This window comes from Sceloporus occidentalis, unplaced genomic scaffold, assembly GCF_023333645.1.
Source record: "Sceloporus occidentalis isolate IW3139 unplaced genomic scaffold, rSceOcc1.0.p SCAF_3, whole genome shotgun sequence".
Classification (NCBI taxonomy): domain Eukaryota; kingdom Metazoa; phylum Chordata; class Lepidosauria; order Squamata; family Phrynosomatidae; genus Sceloporus; species Sceloporus occidentalis.
Genome location: NW_028316983.1, coordinates 67090952 through 67116001, shown reverse-complemented (window position 1 = coordinate 67116001; position 25050 = coordinate 67090952). Strand labels below are relative to the sequence as shown.

General features: G+C 40.6%; 1 protein-coding gene across 1 annotated transcript; it reads right to left on the bottom strand.

The window, feature by feature from the left end:
• Positions 1-342: 342 nt before the first annotated feature.
• Positions 343-19525, bottom strand: SARS1 (seryl-tRNA synthetase 1). The gene is made up of 11 exons (XM_089514837.1): positions 19311-19525; positions 14118-14188; positions 12263-12343; positions 9921-10079; positions 7950-8093; positions 7416-7571; positions 6241-6462; positions 5343-5472; positions 3631-3788; positions 1673-1802; positions 343-1001 (listed from the first exon to the last, which is right to left on the bottom strand). Exons 1-11 carry the CDS (start codon positions 19444-19446, stop codon positions 844-846), a joined length of 1545 nt encoding a protein of 514 aa, XP_089370963.1. The 5' UTR covers positions 19447-19525; the 3' UTR covers positions 343-843.
• Between the last annotated feature and the right edge of the window lie 5525 nt (positions 19526-25050).

Here is a 25050-nt window from a genome sequence, read left to right as displayed (position 1 = left end):
ATCCATGGATTTAAGTATCAATGACTTGATTTTTTTTTAAAAAAAGATATAAATTCTGGGGAGCAAACCTTGATTTTGCTATTTTATACAAGGGACACAATTTCACTATGCAATGTATTTAATGGGACTTGAGCATCCACAGATTTTGGTATCCACAGGATGGTCTTGGAACAAAATCCCACCAAGGGCCTATTGTAATTTGTTGCTTGTTGGCTGTCAGACCGTAACACCTTCACTAAAACAAGTGCACAAAATTGTGTTCCACATTTGAGAAAATGCAAACAATAGTCTTAAAGGGATCCAAGAAATGCAGAAGAGTCACAAAACAGAAATTCAGAAAAGTTTCCATTTCTTAATATTTGCTTTATTCACTGAATCCCACTGAACATGATAAAATACTATGACAATGCAAAGACTGTCTCAACAGTAAAATTAGACAAGTGCTTATACTTATTTTCCCTTTTGATCTCTGCTTTAACTGCCTGCTTGTTATGCAGTGGTTTTTGGTAAATGAAGATACTAGACTTTGTTCCCTCTGCTTAGATCTGCAACTAGGGTTGGGACATAAAACATAATGACCATAATTTATAACAAAAAATATTGCTGGAGAAAAGTTCAGCACTTGCATTACTTTTCACAGTCAAAGTGCAGTTAAACATCTGTGGATCCTGATACAGATACTATAACAAGTATCATCTTCTTGTACTACAGAGAATGGAAGCAGAGTTGGAAAAAATAACTTGCCCATGGCAAAGGAAGAAGGAAACAAAGCAGCAATTCATATCCAGGAGCTGCCCCCACCCCTTGGTTGATGCCCTTAATATTACAACTCCTGTAAAAGTTTCAGGTGCTGTTCATATCCATGCTCTGCATCTTCCCTTCTAGAGCACAGTCCCCAGCAGCGGATTTCTTTTTGCCTCCTTCATGCTGTTTCTTTTGCTTCTTGAAAAGTTCTTGATCAATAGGTGCAGGTTTTACAAATTTTAACATTTCTTTCAAGCCTAAAAAGAAAATTAAGTGCAGATTAAGCAGACAGGTCACACTTCCACAAGGCAACTAAGAAGAATACTATTTCCAGACCACAGTACTATTAATTTCCATTCTCATTGCCCAACACGTGGGCATCTTGATCACTTTGTCCCATGTTGGACGATTGAGACAGTATGGTATGGTTGCCTGCAGATCATGGAGTACGCTACAGAATCCTTGGCTCTAAAGCAGAGATGGGTATTGTGAGGCTCACATGCAGCTCCCAGGGATATTTTTCCTATCGCCATGCCCCTCCCGAGGTCCCCAACATACTCGCTTAAAAAAAAATCTGAAAAAGGAGAACTTGTGGGCTAACAATTATCTTCAACACATGGTGTATGACGCTCCGCCCTAGGTTTTGCCTCCAAGGCTTCCCAAAAGAGTTTTTACAAAACCAGAAGTGGACACTTATTTCCTGGGGCCAATGCAACTTGGAGAGGGTTCTCAGAGAAGAAATTTGATCCATGGTCTCCTGGATCTTACCCACCCTGGCGCTAGAAGAAAGCTTTCACAATTACTGTATGATTTGAAAGGGATACCACAGTCCAAAAGAGAAGGACACAGACACCAGACAACAAAGATGGCTTGACAAGAACTATGGATTACTATGGAAAGTAGAGTCGGAAATATTTCCATTTTCTACCTGGCGGCATGAAGTCCCTTAATTTCTCTGGTATAATAATTCCTTCTTCTGTCTGATAGTTCTCCAGAATTGCACATATAGTGCGTGTTGTAGCACACATCGTGGCATTGAGCATATGTACAAATTCCACCTATGACGTGAAAAAAAATTACATTTCTAACAAACCCCCATTATGCAAATTACTTAGTACCAAGCACATCTTTGAGGAGACTAAACATAATCTCTAAAACACCTTATCCAAAGAGCATTTCCTATTCTATTCCCCAGTCACAAGGATTGGTTTAACCTTTAGACTAAACATATGCCAATACAACTAATCAATACATCTTATGACTAACTAACTGATCTAAAACACATTCATATCTATACATTTGAACACAATGAATTAGGCATTTTGTATGTGTTTTGGTTTTTTACAAAACTCTAATCTTTGTTTTAAAAGCAAACCTAACTTTTACAGAGCATCTAAATAATAAAAATAAAATTAAAGAGATGCTTGATTTAAAGTGGGGTGGGTAACTTTTAGTACTCCAGATGTTCCAGTGCTGCAGGTCCTTTCACCACTGGATGTAGTCCCAGCCTAGGATTTCCACTGCCCCGTCCCAGATTTGTCCCTTCTCACTTGCTGCCCCTCACACCTGGAACCATCTTTCCACATGAACCACACGGGGCATCACTTCTTTTATCAGTTGCAAAAATGAGTTGAAGACTACAGTTGGCCCTTCTTATACACAGATTTTTTATATACGGATTCAAGCATACACTGTTTGAAAATGTTTTTAAAAAGTATAAATTTCAAATATCAAACCTTGATTTTCCATTTTTTATAAGGGACACCATTTTGCTATGTCATTATGTTTAATGGGACTTGAGCATACACAGATTTTGTTATACTCAGGGGATCTTGGAACCAAACGCCAGCGTATAACAAGGGTCCACTGTATATTGTTCAGGGAAGAATTCCCAAGCATTGTGTGATTGTTTATCTGACAGTTATGTGATATTTGATTTGATACTTGATGTTTTTAATTTGTTGCCTGCTTATTTCATCTAATTCTATCTTGTATTATTATCTATTGTTTAAATGTATTTTGTATAATGTACGCCATTGGCAGGTTTCAATTTTATCAATTTTATTGTTTGTATGTACAGTGCTGTGTAAATCTACAGCGCTATATAAATAATAATAATAATAATAATAATAATTTAAAAAATGGATATACTTGCTAAGGCTGATGGAAAATGCAGTTGAAGTACAACTGGGCCCCCACAAAATGCCCATATTGATTTGAAATGCCCATATTGACCTTAAAATGAGGGTATAAGTAAGAAAAATCTAATCTTTGTTCATTGTTTTCATAGAGAGAATACTTTGAGAATACTTTTGTTTACTAAAAAAAGAGCTGTGAGTTATCTAGACAGGCCAAAATAAAGCTGCTTCGTGTCACTTTGGAGATATGCTGTTTAAATTATGCATGTGTCCTTAGAGGCTGGAAGCCACACCAAAGCCATGCTCCAGTCCTAAGGACTGGAGCACAGCTTTGGTGCAGCTTGTGGCCTCTTAAGATGTGTGTGTCATTTAAACAGCATACCTCCAAAGCGACACAAAGCAGCTTTATTTTGGCCTGTCTGTTTGAGTCCTAGGTAAGCTAGAGGATTTAATGCATGAGTAAACCATTCTCAAACTGGGCATATCTTTGGGGAAAAGTCAAACATTTCTAAGTTATCTCCATAACAAGAATTCAGCGTTGCAATCTTTACAGTAGCCATCTGAAATGCAAGATTTTAAAATAAATCATGCTGTGGCAAAACAAGGTTATTTCCTTAAATGTTTCAGTAGGTAAATAGCAACAGTTCCCAAAGAAGCTAAGGAAAAATAAAGTATAGATTGGAAGATGAGGATACTGGGGGTGACACTCTGGGAGCATTTTAACTCCAAAATATAAAATGCAACCTACTTTGTCCATCATCTTCTTGGTTTGACCATAGCGGATCCGTAGCCTTCGTGCCTGGTAATCAGTGCAGTTTGAGCAGGAAACGAGTTCACGAAAAGCTCCTGAACCTGGGAACCAGGCCTCCAGATCCAGCTTTTTACTGGCAGCATGATTCAAGGAACCTGTAATGCCAATATGCAGCACTCAGACATTGTTTCAGTATGGTAAAATGGGTACCTAGAAGACACATCTCCCCACCACTACTAATTCAGAAATTAAAATGAAAACAAGAGTGACAGAAAGAAAAAATCACTTCTGTAACAGAATCAGTCTGCAGACTAAACATAGGAACTGCCTACATGTTTGGAAACAGACCTACTACTGCCTTGCAGGCACAGAATAAATGCATTAAGATAAAAATCACTAGTTATTAAGGCTACAATGCTGGGCATTGAGTACTTTTTAGAGAGTGAGCCCCATACAGACTCAAGCATACAATATAATCCCTAATGTTGATGAATGGAAAGGGTCAGGATTGGATCTTGGTTGCACTTTTTAGGCAGAGTAGTAGTAGGAAGTGAGATGTACTCTGCTGTGGTAAGAACCCGCTGTGATGGGGTAGACTGCAAGCTCCCACCGGTAGTTCACCCACTGATAGGAGCTGGTAGAAAGCCTCCCAGAGGAGCATTTGACAGGTAGAAGGATGTGCCTTTCATATCCAAAGCAGCTCTGTTCCCCTGTTCTGTTCTGGGCCCAATATTTATGTAAGACTGGAGCTTGTAGCATGAAAAAATACCAAACAAACAACTTCTACCCTGGCCAGTGTAAACAGGAAGGGCTTGGAATGCAGCAGTTTTGCTCCTCCAGTGTTCAGCTCTACTCTGGATTCTTCTCTGTGTTCTGAATTATAAACAACTTAGGGATGTGTATTTACCAGTTGCACTCCTACCTGGAGTAGTGGGACCTAGAAACGGTTGTACATGCTCTAGTAACCTCTCATCTTGATTTCTGCAATGCGCTCTACATGGGGCAACCTTTGTGCCACATCCGGAAGCTCCAATTGATACAAAACATGGCAGCCAGACTGGTCGCCGGAAAATCCAAGTTCGACCATATTATACCTATTTAAAATCACTACATTGGCTGCCTATTAGCTTCTGGGCACAGTACAAGGTGTTGGTTATCACCTATAAAGCCCTACATGGCCTGGGTCCAGTTTACTTGAAAGAACGCCTCCTCCCATACAATCCTTCCCGTACACTCCGATCCTCTGGGAAAAACCTCTTACAATCTTGAAAGACCAGACTGGCGGTGACTTCCCAGAGGTCCTTCTCTGTCACTGCCCCAAAAACTTGAAATGACCTGCTGGAAGAGATTCGCCAATTATCATCACTCGAGGCTTTTAAAAAGGCGACAAAAACCTTTCTCTTCCAGCAGGCCTTCCCTGATTGATAATGTCCAGAACCACTTGAATCCCCCTCTATTATTTTTCTTATTTGCAGTTTGTTTGTTTTTTAATTTTGCTGTATTATGTACTTTTTAACTATGTTTTACTGCTTAATTTTATAGTTGGGAGGGAGGATTGGGCCGGGGTCTTGTGGGGTTTGTTTTTATTGTTGTATATTGTATTAACTCTGCTGTTACCTGCCTCGATCCTCAAAGTGGAAGAGGCAGGATATAAATAAATATTTTATTATTATTATTATTATTATTATTATTATTATTATTATTATTACCTGAGACAATATTCACAATGTGGTAAGGGATGCCCAGAGATTGATAGAACTCCTCAGCAGTTGCAATCATCTCATCAAACATCTCCCAAGACTTGTTATCATGAGGTGATGCATATACAAACTGTTCAATCTAGAAAAGGTCAAGAAAAATGGGAAAAGTTTAAGAGGGAAGAAAGCACAAAGAGAAAACATAATATTTTATTTTGTCAATTTCAAGCAAAATAAACATGCAAGCTATTGAAACAACAGCCTGAATGGAAGCACAAAAGACTATTTCACCCTGTCACTCTGAGATGACCTATAGCATCAGCTACTTCCGATACTGAAAAGCAATCCTTTGCAGCTATGAATAAGAGTGTAACTTAGGCCCAGTACATACCTGCAGGAAAGTCCAGGCTGGCGGCAGTCTGTTTCCCTCCAGAGGGACGCTGCAGCCACCAACCCGCGTGGCGTCCCTCCAGAGTAATAAGACCCCGGAAAAAACAGGTTCTCTTTGGGTCACTGGGCAGACATCACGAGTGCACCAATGGCGCACTCGTAATATAAGCGATGCGCAGCAACATGTATATGCTGTGCGTCTCTTTTGCCAAGATGGCGGCACCCATGTGGATGAGACAACATCATGCCAAGCTAGGGTTAGGTACCATGCGGTTGGTGTGCGGTCCCTAACCCTAGTATCACCGGCGGCATGCCGCTTTGGGACCATCTGTCCTGGGCCTTAGATTTTAGAAGATGCCAGTTATGCTGTTCTGCTAGGGTCTACTGCTTCAGGCCACTGTGTCACATTCTTTCTGAAGTTATACTCCAATTGCTAATCACATGGGGGAAGACAAAGTCTAAGCCTTCTCCCTTTTATTAGTACCCAGATGTATCTTCCAAACTTCTGCTACTGCACTACCTTTTCAAACTGGTGCACTCTGAAAATGCCTCTAGTATCCCGGCCATGTGAACCAACTTCCTGACGGAAGCATGTAGACAGACCAGCATATTTGATGGGTAGATCCTCAGGCTTCAGCCATTCCTCTCTGTGCAAAGCTGCAATTGGCTGTTCAGATGTAGCAATTAGATATTTTTCATCAACTGTATTATCATCACTCTTCTCACTTCCTTTGCCAAGTACCTATGAAACAGATGAAGGTAACACCTCAGATAAGAATAGAAATACTCTTATGTGCACTAGCTGATTTTCATTTCAAAAGAAAAATAATTCTAATAAGGCAGAAAAATAACTCATGTACATGCACCATTATTTATTATTTAAAAACAATACACATCTTGTTAAATATTTAAAATATTATAATAGGTGATACTTAGTCAGGATTTTTGGACATTGGGTCACTCAGTCCATGCCTTAACTGCTCATACCCCTTATAATATGCCTGCATTTCTGCTGTAAATAAATCTCTCTCTCCAGCCTTCCAACTCTCTTAACCTACACATCAGCAATCAATTCTACTCTCTCCCCAAAGGAAACTGACAGGCTACTATGTCAAACTAAAGGCCTTTCTCAGAAAGAATAGGGCTTCTTTAGTGGCCACCTGGATGCTGTGGAACTCCCTACCAAAAGAAAGAAGGCTTGCGCCTTGCCCCATATGAAAAAGGGCCTTTTCATATGAATGAGATCTCTGCCTTATCTAGCTATTTCTATTATCAATGCTATTCTCATGTAGAAACTTCACTAACCATCTGTTCCTCCATCACCCTCCCATTAGTGTTAAACTTGCAAAGGCTCTGAAATATTTCAGTACTGGACAGGGGCACTTCAGAAGTGGGTCAGAAAAGGAGATGACAAGATACCTATGATCAAGAATAACACTAGACATTCCTTCAGCCTACCAGCTGGACAATCCTTCTCCTGACAAATTATTAGAACTAAGCCTGGCTGATGGCAGAAGCATTTATTTTCTAGAAAAGTGTGTGAAAGTTTCAAGTTACGGACAACTATAAAAAAACAGTTCATGATCCTGCTGAAAATCTGCCGGTAATATTAGAAAGATCTCACATGATTACATAATAAAATAAACAATACACAATATATCTACAAGCTGATGTAGTGTGCTACTGAAACCTTACCTTGTAGAGTTCTTCATCAAACTGACTTAGCTGGGCCACTTCCTGCATTACTTCTTTTCTCATGAAGAAGGGGGTATAAACAGGAGTGTACCCTTTGCTGAGTAATGTCTGCAAGGCATACTGAATAAGAGCTTGCTCTAGAAAAACCAGAGGGCCCTACAGAAGAAAAAAAAATGAGGGGAAGGGAGGACAGACCAGTGATTATCTTGCTCTGTGTAGTACTTAAAACTTTCTACATCTTCTTTAGTATTCCAATCTTCTGTTTGCACAGTAGTCAGTTGCCTAACGGATGCTCACCTAAAGAACATGAGTATCACTGCATCTGTTTTACATTTTGGAGTTCTAGGAATTTTTCATTGCTTTTATTAAAGTAGATTGTTTTTCACCATTGTATCTGTTATTTCAGTAAACAATTCTACTTTTGGTGTGGGTATGGTTCTGTGATTGCTCACCATTATGCTCAATGGGGCAAAATACAATAATGATTTTAAAAAGAATCAATTTTTCAGTCCCATTAAGGTTCAGGGTTCTCACCTTAAGAAAGTAGCCCCTGCTTCCAGCTACGATGGCTCCTTTTTCTCCCTCATATCCATCCACCATGACAACCAAGTCCACATGTGAGTATTTCTTTTTTACTGTGCAGTCTCCCCACAGCCTCTCCACTCTATTATCTGCATCCTATATATGTGGTAAAAAAGGGTGAACAAGTTTTATTCTAGAGCTTTGCTGAACATCCTGAGAGAAAACTATATCAGTTCTAAGGAAGCATAATTTCTTCACATGCACAATCTTGCATAATATTTGGCGAAGAGGAGCATTTGCCAGAAGCCTTTCTGCATTGCCTTTGCTATCTCTTTGTGGCACACTCTGGTTGGCATCCCATTGGCTGCAGCGATGATTTAGGAGATTACTGCGTGGGGGGACTAGTGATAGAAATGGAATAATTTACAATTTATGATTCCTCCTTTTTTCACATAATATCATCATTCATCCATTGCTGATCTGATATCATACTGTTATTATTGCGAATTTCGCATTAACGAGAAACACCCATCAATAACCTTCAACATCACTACATTTATGTGATTGTGAAGGTGCAGATTGCTTTAACACTACTGTAGTGTTATTGCAAGGTTGACATGTTGTGAGTGGGCATGTCATGAACCCATTTTTCCCTGCTTCTTTTACGTCATGGATCTTCCAGTTTAGTGAAGAAAAATACTGGTTTCACCAAATTTGGTGAGGTGTTACTTTGCTTATTTATGTATACAGTTCTCCCAAAATGGTTTTCCATTTCACAGGATCCATTGATGCAGGATAAAACAATGCATTACTACCTACAGCAGCAGTTCTCAACTTGTGGGTCGCGACCCCTTTAGGGGTCGGACGACCCTTTCATAGGGGTCACCTAGAGAAATAAGTGTTTTAATGGCTTTATTGCTACTACTGTAATTAAAGTAATAGTGCAATTACACTGCAAAAGCACCCACATGTGGTAATCTTCTTAGTCTACCCTAAAAAGGGTGTGGGGTGCCAAAGAAACATGGATCTGATCATCTTCTGATCTTTACGGTGCTCCTGACAGAATGTAAGAAGCTCCTGACAGCAATCTCAGTATTTTGCTAACTAATATTTGACAAGAACTTGGTGACCATGAAGTGTTTATTGGACTGAAAGTGAGCCACCTTCCAGATATTGTTAAGATTGCAATTCCTAGCAGCCCGATCTAGCCAATAGCACTGCAAAACTCCCACTTCTTTTCTGCACTAACCCTCCAGCACCATGACAATAGTAACGATTTCAATGCAAAATCTAGCCAGCCCAACCTTATCTCAGGCCTGCCAAAGAAAATTATTGAAATAAAATTGTCTTCCTAGATGCTAACTGTAGAGCTCCTCTGTCTCATTCTCAAGTTCCATGTAATAGCAGGCATTTCACATATCTGCAAAGGAGAAGAGAAGGGAAGGAAGAGTCCACAGAGCTCCTGCTGTTTGTCTCTTCCCTAGTAGATGAGCTATTTCTATTTCAGCTGGCTGTTATAAGGACTTTGTATCTTAAGAACTAGTGCCAGAGTTTGCTTTTTCTTCTTCTTTTCAATTTCTCCTTTTGTATCTTGTCTTTTAGATTGCAAGTTTGAGGAAAGGGAGAGTCTAGTTTTCTTTTTATTGATCTATAAGCCACTCTGGGAAAATTTTTGTCCAAAGAACTGGGTTAATAATGCTTTACATAAATAAAATGAACTTGGACTCAAGTTAGTTTCCCATATGTCTTCTAAATGCCCTGCTGGCTTCCCATGTGTTTTCTAACACAAAACACAATTTTGTGTTTCTTGGGGACCCATTAGATTTGTGGCTTCCTACTCTGCAAGAAACACTGCAGTGTAATAAAACTGTATTCACTTTTCAATAATCTCAATTCAGTTTTGGCAGTACAGCATTTTAACACAGAAGACAACACACTATCAATCATGCACGCTGATACAAAGGATGTGGAACATGATCCTACCTCATCATTGCTTATTGGCACAGAAGGATGAAGGAGATTTCCAATTTCTCGGAGGTTCTCAAACCGCTCTGCTTCCAGCTTCAAGCGCTCTTCATCACACTTGAGTATTGCTTCGTCAATCAGAAGACGAACTTTTTTTATTTGGCTTACCTGAAGACTCTGAAACATAAAAGAATCACTGGGCATGTCATAAAACATAAGGAGAAAAAGAAAAAAGAATATCTTGCAAATTAAGGAAACATGTTTTTAATAACGGGGGCGCGTTACAGACCACATGAAAGCGGCAGTCTGCCGCCGCCGCCATTAGCGGCGCTGAGGAGCCCCAGCGGCCAAACCGCAAGGCTCTCCGGCGCTGCAAAAAAGAAGTGCCAAAATGGCATTTCTTGTTGTGGTGCGCTAATGATGTCACAAAGTGCCAATGGCACACTCGCGGTGTCATTAGCGCCGCACGTCAAGATGGCAGCGTCCGTGTAGAATGGGTGCCGCCATTTTCTACGTCCCCAGGACATACTAGGGTTAGGGGTGTGCGTAAAGCACCCCCTTTCCTAACCCTAGTACGTCCTGGGGATGTACTTTATGCCTGTGCGGAATGGGCCTATATTTCTACTAGCTACAGTTGTACCTTTCAGCTGAGAATTTATCATCACTACAAGCCTATTCTGATACTCTGAAGCTCAGAAAAAGGGGAACACCTAGTTTGTCACTAACACAAACTAAGCAAAGATCTGTGGTTCACATATGGAAAACCTTACATTTTTCCAGACATGACACTGCGCAGCCTTTATCTAGGGGCACAAAATAAAATGGTTGATTAAGCTTCTAATTCAAATGAGTTACTCAAGTCACAAATAAAGTCCAGAAAGGGCCGTCTGTGGTATTCTCTAGTTTTCATTTGTACAAACGCAGTATGTCAGTTCATCCAGTAGTTATGAATTTTGAAAAAATGTCAAATTGGCAATAAAATGTTTAAGATTCCAGACAATCACAGCCTCATCTGATATTCCATTTCAGCACCCTTCTTTTCAGTTTTCTACCCACCTCAACAGTCAGTGCCTAATTAGCACGGGCAGCTTTTACTGAGCTATTTTTGGTACTATGTTCCACAAAGATTTCTGTGTTTTTTTTTGCAAAACTTAGAGCTTTATTTATTAAATTCATAAAAATGGGCACTGAAACAAGCATCATGGCAAACCACTACAGCATGACAAATTACAAGCTGGTAAATTCAAAAATCTTTCAGTGTACACTAACATCCTGTAGAGTCTAGATAAATTGATTTTTTCTCCTAAGATTGTGTCATTGTATGCTATGCCCTGCAGCCCATGAGAGAGCTGAGGGAGCTGTCACCCTTATGCCTTTTGCAACCTACAAAATCATCACTTGGTGGATGATACTTTATGGTTAGTGGGCGTCACAGAAAATAATATTATGCAGAGAAACAGGCCAAAATTGAAAGCCTCAGATTTTTCATTTGTTCAGTAATTTCTCTAATGATTATAGATGATACCCTCAGAGTATACACAGAGATATATAGAACAAAATTCACATATTTTTGGCAAGTATGCTTGCCAAATGGTAGCTAAAATTAAACCAATGGTAGACATTACACAGCTATATCTCTTATCAAGTCCAAGTGCCAAACAAAGCACGAACATAGAAGATCAATGACCAAATCTCTGTAGATTTGGGGATTTTAAAAATTCAACACCAGTACAGGGAAAAATGAAGCACATGCATCAAGGCTTCTGGAAAAACATTTTAAAAATATTTATTTAATTAATTCATTCATATTCTGCCTTTCTTCCAGGTGAGAATCAAAGTAACTTACATTGTTAACAAAAATAGCTAAAACAGTATGTAGTAAAAAGGTTTAAAATGCATTAAGCCATTAATCAAATTACAATACTACTTTTAAATATATATATTTTAAATGAAAGATATATTCTATATTAAACATAGCACACCTAATTACATGTCACCCTATCCCAATCTGTTAAGGTTAAAGCCTATTTAAGAAGAAATATTTTCATTTCTGATATTTGCCTAACTGAAGTCCAACCTGCCTTGTACAGAGAGGGAGAATTAAAAGGACCATATAATTATCTTTTTATGATCAAAAATATATGTGCAGTAAAAAAAATGACCTCAGCTAAAGATGATCTAGGAATAATTGAACAACTAAAGTTAACAAAAGAGTAATTAAAAAAAATTCTAAGTCCACCCACATATGCCTATCCCAAATGTAAACCATACAAGAGAAAGATGTTGATGAGGGGGGAAATCCACTCACAAATACAATAGAAGCCATGGGATAAACAAAAAACTAGTGGAAAATAACTTACTGCTAAGATGTCTCCTGTGAGTTCATCAAGATTTTGTGCATTTTCTGGTATACAGTCATCATTTCCTACTGGCTCTTTTTTCTATATATGAAAATATACAAATAACAAAAACAAAACAAAAACAGTAATCAATTTATCAAGAAATAATGTACAAACATAACAGCCTACATGACAATCTTAGCCCATGTTCTGAGAACAATGGTTCTAGTTTTAAAAAAAGTAGCAGAAAATTCTATTATTAAAATACTATAAAACACACTGCTATTATTTTCCTCTCTTCCTTCCAACGATTTTACCAAAACTGAGGATGCAATTCTATGGTCCATGCAAAAACATATCTGGAGAGGTGGGGAGATGAAAGATCTGTGTTTTGGATGCCTCCTCCCCTCACAGAAAGTTCAATTGACAGTTTGAATTCAACACATTAGAAAGGGGAAAGAAGAGTGGTAGGAGTACCTGTGGATCCCTTTCCCTTAATACACCTCCAAAGCAATGGCAAATATACAGCAGCCCTAGACCTGGCACAGATGTGAATAATCTCCCCTTAGAGCAGGAGTGGGCAAAGTGCAGCCTGCAAGCAGCATGTGATCCGCAAGATTATTTTTGTGATCTCCAGGGACATTGAATCAATCAAAGTCCAGAAAAAGCTTTAAAAAAAAAGGAAATGAAAACTTCCTGTGGTTTAAGGAAAAAAATGTCCTGGCCTAAAATCATGGCAAAAGTGCCCTACATGCCCTCTAGAGGATGTAGTGGCATTTGGGGGCCTTTTTTACAGAGGGGTACAGTGGGGGGGGGGGGGGGAGAAGGGATGCAATAATCCAAGGACTCCTCGGGAACCAATGCAGCCCATTCACCTTCCACAGATGCCTACATCTGCTTTAGAGCTTCAACTGGCGCAGCACTGGTGTTATACTGACAGAAAGTAAAAACATGGGTTTTTACTAAATTTTGTGGAAGCTAACTGATTTTGTCCAAATCTGTACTTATGCATGCTTTTAAATTGTGTTACACCATTTAAACAGATTTTAAACTAGTGTTTGAAGTGTTAAATTGTTCAATATACTTTTCGTCTGTTTAAATTATTATTTTTTGTTAAAATTGTTTAAAACTGCTTTAAATTTTTACTGTACATCACCCTGGCATCCTTGTATATAGGGTGGGATATAAATATTTAAACACATCGATATTAACTCTCTCCCAAGTGGAAGCGAGTTAGTTAAAGAGAAATGGCACAGCAAACGCCACTTCATCCATTGGCATTAACAGGGCTTTGCTTGAGGTGGTTCATTTGCCTTCACATCTCCTGTCCACACCCAGTAAGATTGCATAGCAAATTGGCCACGATGAAAGATATGGCCCTGGATAAATGCATGATGCTATTTTAGACTACAGAGCTGAAAAGAATATGGCTGCTATAAAATGATTTCATCTTTTTTATAGCCCCACTAAAGAACTCTGCCACATAAAAGTGACAAATCTAAACAAAGTAGTAGTTTAATCTTAAATTGCAACAAAAGTTAGTAAATTACTACTATTTTGCCCCTTACCAGGACAAAATTTGTTATCATGATCCCTATCCAAAACAGGAATAACTAAATAGAAGTGAAAAAATGTGCTGTTCTGAAGGAATAAATTTGAATGCAGAGCAAACCATTCTGCCTCATTAATAGCTTTTGAGGCACTGTTAACATGCCTTCTTTCTATTTGTGACAGCTAGAATTTCTCTGATGCTACTTTTCATGTTTCTAATCAAACTCTACCTGTTTCCTAGCACAGTTTAAATCAGAAAAAGAATGGTACACATCAAAGTTGCTATGAAAGAATTAACAGAACCTGTGACTTCAATTAATTGTACCTTCATTTTCTCGCCTATAGTTCTGCTACACAAGTTCTTCAGTTTATTCAGATTGTCTGCACGGAATCTGCCTGTAAGGGAAAAAAGTGAAAAAAAGAAAGAAAGGCATCATACATTTACTGAATATCTGTGGATTTAAAGCCAGATTAAAGTGCATTAATTTTGAAAAACAGCAGATAGTGAGAAACAGGAAAAATGAAATGTAAATTCACTATTTTACAACTAAAGACAAAAAGAACATGCACACTAAACAATATTATTAACTGCTGGACCAGTTTCTGCTTTCTTGCTTATTTTTGTTTCACAAATTCATAGAAGTTACTTCCCCCACTGGAGTCTATTTCCCCATCAAACAAAGCTTATTTCATTGTTCAATTATTTGCAACCACATCCAACGGATTTCAAATCCATTTATTCACATTCATTAAACGTGGGACTCTGGGCTTAAATCTAAATAAACAACAAAAAAATCTAAATAGCTCCCACTAAAATTAAAAAGGTCTGCAGCTGATTTAAACTGTGAGGTGGATTATAATACCCAATTCTGAAGATTATCAGCAGGATAACTCCACTGGCACCATATTTATTTATCTACATGAAAATATTTGCGTCCCACTGAGTATTCTAGGATCTCAAGACGGCATACAAATAAAATAAATTTAAACAATTTAAAACAATAAAAATAATTTAAATAGACTAAAGGCATATTAAGCAATTTAACAGGTTAAGAAGTTAAAGCAGTGATTCCCAAATTTTGGTGACCCAGATGTTCTGGACTTCACCTCCCAGAATTTCTGACAGCTAGCCAATATGGCTGGGGCTTCTGAGAGCTGAAGTCTCAAAACATCTGGGGAACCAAAGTTTGGGAACCACTGGGTTAAAGGGTTTTAAAGTGCGTACACATACTACAAGCACATACATTTTGTGATAATGCAATGAGGTCCCAAAGGCTTTAGCAAAAGGACACCTTTTTAGTTGGTGCTGAAATGAAGCCAATGTTGATGCCAATCAGGCATCCAAGAGGAGGGCGTTCCACAATGAGGCACCACACAGAAAAGGCCTTCTCCTGTGTCTGTCCCAGCATATTGCTCACACTGATAGATCACAAAGGAGGGCCTCTATAGCAAATCTTAGTCCTTCAGCATGAATTTATGGGGAGAGGAATCAAGATCCAAAATTGTTCAGGCTTGGAATACCATCACAAGCACCTTGTATTCAGAACAGAAGGAGATGGCCAGGATATTTACTGTATATATTCATGTGTATGTCTAGAAATTCTAGTCAAAGAATTAACCGCAAAAACCTGAGTCGACTTATCCATGGGTCAATGTAAGTACCATATTCTAACTCTTACCAAAAAAAAAAGGGGGGGGGGGACTAGCCTCTTCATCTGTCCTGGAAGCACTGACTCCCCTCTATTCTGTCATCCATCCAGTCTTTAGTGTGAGCACAAACAGCGATGTCTGCTGGGATGTTGTAAGTTCTTTGGAATTGTCTTCCTTTGCTTCATCCTTTAGATCTTTTGTTACATATCCCTAGGTTTTACACTAGAGTTATCCATGGGTCATATCATAAGACATAATTTTGGCCCAAAAATCTGTCCTTGGTTTACATGAAGTCGATTTATAGTCAAGTGTATACAGTAAGTCTACTGTGATTTCTGCAAGCATAAATAGGGACTTCAGGGCACCCCTTATCTCCCATTCCATGCTAACCCCAGTTCGCCAGCTGTTCCAGGTAGTAACATTTGCATTCCTGTGTTTTATTATTATTGTCTGTCCATTTTAAAACTGTATCTACTTTACTATATGACTTCTTTATGAAGTCAACAGTCAAAAAGAGCCCTTGCAGTTTTTATGGCAGCACTTTACGTAGCCTTTGAATATTACATCTTGACTCAAATACATAAAGGCTTATTGTTGTGTAAGGGAATTGTAGTCACATAACTTATAAGTAAATGGTTAAACTATGCGTGCATTTTTCTTTAAAGGTTACTCAAATTTTGTTCATGCTCTCAGTCTGACAAATTACAACCTTAACATACCTGACCCACTCACTCTGGGCTCCCAGTTCAAGAAATTAGCTGTTCCCCAAGTCCCATAGAAATCAGCTCCTCAGCATATAAACAGTTGTCCCTCCACATTTGTGGCTTTGACTTACATGGGATTTGATTATTTGTGGTTTTGATTCATATGTTCTATCTAGGAATCTCTAGGTCATCTAGAGCAACTCTGCCAGTAATTGACCATAGAGTTGAGCTGGAGAACCCAGAAGTGCCTATAGAAAACACCTTTCTAGGCATTTGTAGGTCCTCTAGCATGGTTCTATGATCCATGGCAGATGTTGATCACAGAGTTGCACTGGAAGACCTGGAAATTCCTAGAGAACTGGACTCTTAGGTAAAAAGAACAGAGTTTTTTATTTGTGGTTTTCCCACATTCATGGGGGTCCTTCACGCCTAACCCCAGCAAATGCAGAGGGACCCCTGTATATAGCTGCTATATCCATTTCACTATGTCAACTAACTTCATAAATTGTTTTGAGGTTCCTTTCCCCACTTTCTGCCCCTCCTGCTAACTGGACAGAGTGTAATCTCAGACCATGAGAGAAAATCTGACACAGTAGTATTATATCAAACCTTCATCCAATTCAGAGTGGATAGTAGTTATGTAAGACAGTTGAAGTGACAGACTCATCTACTTATATTTTTCACATTTTGTAACATCTCCAACAGCTAAACCAAACCTTGGCTTAAAAACAATACTTCAGGAGGAAAACATAGCCACCTCTTAGAGAAATAAGGCAGCACTGTCACAGAGAAAATGAATCTCTACTACAGCTGATCCACCACACCTATGAATCACTTTCTATGGCTATGACGATAGTTACAGCAGGATTGCATCAGACAAAGCAGCAGCAGTGCCTGAAATACATCCTGCCAAATAGCCCCATCAATTTAAAGGACAATGCAGTAGTGAAATGCTGGATAATATCTCACTGAAATAGTGTAGGGTTAAGAGAAGGGCTAATTTGATCAGAATCGTTTTCATACAATTAAAGGGTTGCTCACCCTTACAGTAGGAAGCAAACCCTACCAGGAAAACAGCATGCTCCATGTGAGTTCAGGGCAGAAATGGAAGCATGCGAAAACTTTCTGAAGGGATGACACTCAAATTCCTCAAAAATCATCATGGCTCAGGGCCTGGAGACAGCAGGAAGAAATTTCCAGTTTTCTCCAGAGCCTGAGTTCTTCCAACCCACACAATTAGAGCTAAAAAAGGGGAGAGTACAGAGTCTGGGTTGTGACCTCTGAGAAAGGAAAAGACACAACCACCCTAATATATCAGACTGAGGCTGGTGCCACACTGCAGCATTAATGCAGTCACTTTAACTGTCATGGTTTCATTCTCTGAAATCGTAGGATTTGTAGTTTGTGTGGCATGGGAGCTCTCTGACAGAGAAGGCCAAACATTTCACAAAACTACAAACCCCAGACTTCCATAGCATCAAGCCATGGCAGTTAAAGCAGTGTCAAACTGCGTTAATTCTGCAGTATAGATGCAGCCTTAAATCTCTATTTATCCCAGTATCCTACTTTCCACATTGCTCATTGACGAACCTTTGCTAGAAGCCCACAATTAGGGACACAAGACCAAGATCATTATGTCTCCCAGCTACTGGCAGTCTGAGGAGCACACTCTGCCACTGATGCTGAAGCGTAACCAGGCAGTCATCAAACCAGCGTCCCCGGATGCTGCAGTGCTTCCTGAAAGCGGCCCAATTTCTCTTTCCAAACCCATCTGGCTTAGTAGCCATCAACTGGATTTACCCTGCAGAAATACAGTCAGCCCTCCATTTACATGGATTCAACCACCCACAGCTTGAAAATATTCAGTGCAGTGGGCCCTTGGTATCCGCTGGTGTTTTGTTCCAGGACCCCCCTGGATATCAAAATCCGTGGATGCTCAAGTACCACCAAACGCAATGGCATAGTGAAATGGTGTCCCTTACATAAAATAGCAAAAATCAAGGGTTGCTTTTTGGAATTTATATCTTTTTGGAATATTTTCAAGCCGTGGATGGTTGAATCCATGAATAAAGAAACAGTGGATATGGAGGGCTGACTGTATGTGGGTGTGTATAGACATACCATCAGTCCTTCACACCCACAGATTTTTTTATCCACAGATTCAACCAAAAAGATACAAATTCCAAAAAGTAAACCTTGATTTTGCCATTTTATATAAGAGACACCATTTTACTATGCATCTGTATTTAATGGGGCATATATCCATGGACGTTTTATCCACAGATGCAACCATTTAATGCATTTAATGGGACTTGAGCCTCCAAGGATTTTGGTATCCGTGGGGGGAGGTGGGTTTCCTGGAGCCAAACCCCAGCAGATACCAAGAGCCCACTCTGTGTATGTGTGTGTATTCCAAAAAGCAAACCTTGATTTTGCTCTTACATATGGGACACTGTTTCACTATACCATTGTATTTAATGGGGCTTGAGCATCCATGGATACAGATACCCCAAGGGCCCACAGTGATGCAGTATTGATGCCACTTTAACTGCCGTGACTCCCATCCTACACAATCCTGGGATTGCTAATTCTGCCAGGCACCAGCATTCGTGGGCACAAGAAGCTAAAGACCTTGTAAAACTACAAACCCCAGGACTCCATAAGGCAGAGGCCTGTGTGTGTATTGTATGTTGATTGCTTTCAAGTCATTTTCTATTTATGGCGACCCCAAGGCAACCCTATTATTGGTTTTCCTGGGCAAGTTTCCTCAGAGGGGGGTTCACCATTGCCATCCTCTGAAGCTGAGAGAGTGTGACTTGCTTAAGATTGGTTGGACTATGAAGGGAGGCTGCCTTTTTTGTGAGGGGGCTGTTCAGTCAAAATGGAAAGGAACAGGCAGGACACGCAAATGGGGCTTCGTTTCAGACGTGCGTGTTATACCCGTGACTGACACGGGTATAACACGCACGTCGGAAACGAGGGAGACCCTGAGGGACGCACCCTGGAGGTGACCAAACATCCTCCCTCACTGCCTCCCTTCAGCGAATGACACGCTCGCGCGACAGCGCGGCCGCGCCTTTTATACCTCCCCGATTCCCCCTCTCATCCAATCCGCAACCGCTCAGCGCGCATGCGCCCTCGATCACCCCGCGACAGCCACCTACATCTCCTCCAGGCCCCGTCGGCTTCCACCAGGGCGTCCACGAGGCCAGGGTCCTTGTAGCGCTTGCGCTGCGTCTCGCGCACCAGCTCCGGGTCGCCGCCTTTGTCTGCGCGGAAGAGGTCCAAGTCGAGCACCATGATTGCCTCCCTGCGTCCACCTCCGCCGCTCCTTGGGCTGCAAATGAACCGGAGGCTTAGAACAGCCGCTGCTTCTGCGCACGCGCAGTGCAAGCGGAGGGGAGGAGAAAAGTAGTGCGTAAAGGAAGGGACTACGCATGCGCCTTTGGAAGCAAGCGTGCAGGCGAGGTGTTAGAGCGCCCCCTAAGGGTCACCTGAGAGGTTGCGCTTTGGCACTGCGGGTGTTCTGCAACCTCTGCGCCTTGTTGTCCTCATTTTCCCGGACGCGTCCTACATTTACCCTCCCCCCGGAGGAATTCCAAAATGCCCTCCATTTTGAGCGTAACTAAGCAGCAGGGATTTATATTTGTATTATTATTATTAACCTTTATTTATAAAGCGCTGTAAATTAGTGGTTTAAATTTGGAAGCGTCCTACATTTCCCCCCTGAAGGTCCTACATTTTTTAAAAAATGTTTATCAGGAATAAACTCTTCCAGAACACAGCCACATAGCCCAGACCTGGAAAACTATAGTAATTCATGCTTCTTAGTCATGCTCAAAATGGAGGGCATTTTGGAATTCCTCCTGGAGAGAAGGCTGGAATGTAGGATGTGTCTGGGGAAAGAGGACACCTGGTCAACCTCACTGCAGAACGCGCTTGCAGAGGTTGCTGCATCCAGTGGCAGAACATCTGCAGCGGTTGGAGCCAGTGGCGTCATTAGAGGGGTGCGGACTGCACCAGGTGACAACCTAAGGAGGGGGAGACACCACTGCTGCTCAAACACCAGTAAAATGTGGGCTAGTAAATATGAGTGTTACCTGCACTTGGAACTGGTTGATCTGCCAAACCCATGGGATCCAATGGCTCCTCCTCATCCCGGGGTGAAGCGTGCCCGTGGTTAGCAGAGTGCCACTGTCCTAGGTTCAGGGCTATTCAACATCTTTATAAATGACTTGGGTGATGGAATAGAGAGCACTCTTATCAAATTTGCAGACGACACTAAAGTAGGAGGGGTTGCTAATACCCCAGAGGACAGGGTCAGAATTCAAAATGACCATAATAGATTAAATAGCTGGACCAAAATGGATTTCAAAAGGAGAAATGTAAGGTACTACATTTAGGGAGAAAAAAATAAAACGCACAGAAATAGGATGGGGGGGGGGGGCATCTGGCTTGAAAACAGTACATGTGAAAAGGATCAAGGAGTAGAGCACAAGTTGAACATGAGTCAACAGTGTGATGTGGCAGCTAAAAAGGCCAATGCAATTCTAGGCTGCATCAATAAAAGTACAGTGATCAAGAGAAGTAATGGTGCCACTCAATTCACACTTGGAATACTGTGTCCAGTTCGGGGCACCACAATTAAAAAAGGATATTGAGAAGCTAGAGCATGTTCAGAGGAGGGCGACCAAAATGGTGAAAGGTCTTGAAACCATGCCCTATGAGAAGCGGCTTCGGTATGTTTAGCCTGGAGAAGAGAAGACTAAGGGGTAACATGATAGCCATGTTTAAAGGCATGTCATATTGAGAATGGTACCAGCTTGTTTTCTGCTGCTCCAGAGACTCGGACAATGAGCAATGAATTCAAACTACAGGAAAACAGATTCCACCAACCTCCTGATGTTAAGAGCTGTTTGACATGACCTTGGAGATGGTAGAGTCGCTTTCTTTGGAGGTTTTTAAACAGAGGCTAGATGGCTATCTGTCAGGAGTGCTTTGCTTGTGTAATCCTCTGGATGGCCCTTGTGGTCTCTTCCAACTCTATAATTTGTATGTTTGATTGTTGGTGTAAACAGAAGACATCAAAAATAGTCTAGGTGTCAAGAAGAACTGCATCTTTACTTAGTTTCTCTTACCTCACCCAAAAGAGAGATTGCTCACGTAAAAGTAGTCAGAAGTTACATTGTTTTAAAACCAAAACTGTACATGCAACTCTTGCCTCCGGTTACTATAAAATTCTATTAAGATCATATATAAAAGGGATCTTGCATACATGCAAGATAACCTGCAATTTTATCATCACAAAGCTGAAAAAACACAATTTTATAAATATAATCCAGTCAATTCTTTTACACACTCAGAGTTGCAAAATTCATTGTCATCTAGGTAAGAAAGGTATTGTAGTCCCTGAATAACACTTTTATAATTTGTCCATACACATAAAAAGTCCTTGCAGATTAATTCTAGGACACTAAAATATCTGGTATGTTGATCATATATTACAAAGGTCATAGTCTGTAAAGATTACAATTTGATACAAAAACTGTTTTCAAGTATGTACAAAATATAGCAGAGACAGAAAGCCAGAATAATAAATCACAACTTCATACAAAAACAGAAGCAGTGATACTGTACTATTAAATAGGCACAATATCCTTCTGATCTTATTTGTCACTCAGTATAACAGGATTGCATCAAATGAATTACAGGAGGACCACATTCACATAAATGGCACAGATTAGAAAGTTCAGATATTGACTTCAGGTAAGAAATTTCAAAGCACTGAAAATAAGGTACACTCCCAGCAGTTAGTTAAGAAATGGCTAGTAATTTCTCTTCCTATGTTTGGCTCCAATTTGGTTCTTTCTCTGCTTCCTACCCTCTGTCATATCTATCCAGAAGGAATGTCCTTTAATCTGTATTTTATATTTGTATTAGATAAGGAATTTGAATATATAAAAATGGGCATTACTCTTCAAAGTGGTTGCTAAAATCTTCAGTGAGAATGGTTCTGAATCTTTAGAGCTGCTTCTGTTGCTGCTGAAATTCCAAATTTTCACAGGTGGCTGCTAAGCTTACTGTTCTATTACAATTTAACTTAAATGATATGGCACAAAACACCCACTGCCTTTTCGTATCATCTTTTCATTTTCATCTCCCCATTGCACCCACCCAACATTTTGCAGGACTTACCAGGTTATATTGCAGTTAGAGAATCAAAGCAAAGTTATAGGTATGCTACTCTGACTGCCTGAGTCTCTGAGTAACTTAATATTTCGTTGATTTCACTTAATGTTTTGACAACTTTCTAAACCAAAAATAAAATATTATATCATTCAAAATTATTTCTGTCAGTATTATGTCTTTTAAAGGTTCACTTCACATCTAGGTTGTGCAATTGTCCTGCCATCTTTCCCTCCCTAGTTAGGCTGCTGAACAAATGATATATATTTATCATATTATTATGCCTACATTTTAGTAAAGCAGTGAAGTCACCCTGGTAGCATGTGCCAATGCTTTTGAAAATTATCAGTGATGTATCTTTGCCATATCTACTTCTGGGCATGAAAATATGCTTTTCCCATATAGGTTTAGATTATCTAGCTTCTTTAAATGCATTCAACCATCTTTCTGTAATGCTGGATTAGGCTAGCACTGAGTTTGCATGTGAGTGTCTTTTGAATCTAAAATAATATTTGGTTTTCTTGATCTTTCTTCCTGAATACACTGAGAAATGGAAAGCTTTCCAACACCTCTGGTCACCATTGACAATTTCTTCCATGGCAGCGTGAGCCATTAATACACCTTTTCCATGCTAGGCCAAGCCTTCATGTGCATTAAAAGGGTAAGATGCTGGTTTAGTCATCTCTGAGTCAGGGACAGTATACTTCTGATTATCCCCAAATACCTTTTGGTTGCACAGAATGGTGTAATAGCCACCTAGAGGTTTCCAGATACAACAAAATAAAAGTTGTTTCTATAGTGCCCTTTAAGGTCAGCTTTCTCATCCTCCAGATTTGAATGCTTCACTGTAACCTCAGTCTTTGTTTCAGTTCAGTTGCTATGCACATTTTCTTCTCTTCTGAAATTAGTAGCAGTAGCATCATCATCATCATCATCTAACATTTGTGGCTTGAGAGAGAGGATGCTAAGTTTGTTTAGTAGCCACAGGTGAGATTCACTTGTACAGGAACAGATCTATTTGTATTCTCTAATAAACAAGCTAGAATCTGATTAAAGAAAAACAGAGGTTTATGGTACTTCTGAATTACTCCATTTTGGCTGCATATGCTGAAAGTGACTTTATGTTTAAGCTATATCACTTGGGCTTGCATAATTTGTACCTTATCAGGTGAAATGCAACAAACTTACCAAGTCTGGCAGCTCCGGGTGCTCTATAGCCTCCTTATTATAGCCATTTTCCGCAGAACTGTGAAACCCAGGCATTGTCAAGCATCTGGCATGCCAAATACATCACTGCATTCAACTTGTACATCACAAATTGTGCGGGCAAGCTCAAGCAGTAACAAAATCATGCCTATTAGCTAACTGGAGACCTGTGCAATTGGGATCTTTATATGTATGCACACTGGACATATAGTTAAGACACCTCATTTCTGTTTCTTAATAACTGCAATAGGGTTGCCATAACCCGGTTGCAACCGGGTTTTTCCCGGTTTTGGCGGCACCTGCCTGGTCACGGCACGGGTGCAGCCAAAAACCGGGAGAAGCCCGGTTGCAGCGGGGTTGCTGGGCAACCCTGGGGCCTCGCTGCCCTCCTCCTCCTCCACCGCGCATGGCCGCGCGGAGGAAAAGGAGGGCAGCGAGGCCTGGGGCGGAGGAGGCTGCAGGGAGGCGGCGCCTCTTGGGCGCAGCCGCGCCAACCTCCCCGCCTCCCTGCAGCCTCCTCGCCTCCTTCCTGGCCTCCGCAGGGGCCAGGAACAAGGCGAGGCTGCGGCAATCGCTGCCGGCCTGCTCGCCCCCTTCCTGGTCCCTGCAGGGGCCAGGAACGAGGCAAGGCCGCGGCGATCACCGCCGGCCTGCTCACCCCCTTCCTGGTCCCTGCAGGGGCCAGGAACGAGGCAAGGCCGCGGCGATCGCCGCCGGCCTCCTCGCCTCCTTCCTGGTCCCAACGGGGGCCAGGAACGAGGCGAGGCCCCGATCCTGGCCTCCGATCGCGGCAAGGCCCGGGGCCCAGGCGGGGAGGGAAAGCCTCCTTAAGTGGAGGCTTTCCCTCGCCGCTTGGCCTCCGCTCCCCGCCGCGATCGCGAGGGAAAATGTAGGACATAATTTTTAAATGTAGGACACATTTTGTGTGTCCTGCATTTGAAAATTTTGTCCTACATTTTTCCTGGTTTGGAGATCCGGCGCTATGGCAACCCTAAATATAACCAATCACAACTTCATGTCTTTCTAACCACTGAATAGCAGCAGTGACTGGCCACCTGGATTTAAAGCAGAGTTAGGGGGTTTGTTGGCCCTTTAGGTATTTCCCATCAGCACTCACCAACATGGCCAATGTTGAGGGACACTGTTCCATCAACATCCGAACGGTCAAAGATTCCACATCTCTGACTTATTTTCCAATTCCCTATGATTTGATATTATTTTAAATATTTCAAGAGAATTACCTAGTCTCTTTTTAAACCAATATGAGTAATCTATATTGTAACAGCAACTAACAATTATATAAACCAAGAAACAAAATCAAATCCAAATAAATTTAGCCTTCTTTTCTTTTAATAGCACCAGTTCCTGCTAGCTGCCTGGAGAATTATTTATTTCCAAAATAAATTATGGCCTTAAACATTTTTCCTTTTAAAAAAGTGACATGAAATTGCACTGTCAAAATGACCGAAATAATTAGTTACTATTTGAGGAAACACCCTCTCTTACTCACAT

Bases quoted from the DNA above. Each gene is read 5' to 3' on its own strand.
- SARS1 (XM_089514837.1), bottom strand. From the start codon at position 19,446: ATGGTGCTCGACTTGGACCTCTTCCGCGCAGACAAAGGCGGCGACCCG. The intron at 12,344-14,117 runs GTACAATTAATT...TTTCATATATAG, and splicing joins CTATAGGCGAGAAAATGAAG to AAAAAAGAGCCAGTAGGAAA. The intron at 7,572-7,949 runs GTGAGAACCCTG...TTTCTTCTGTAG, and splicing joins GCAGGGGCTACTTTCTTAAG to GGCCCTCTGGTTTTTCTAGA.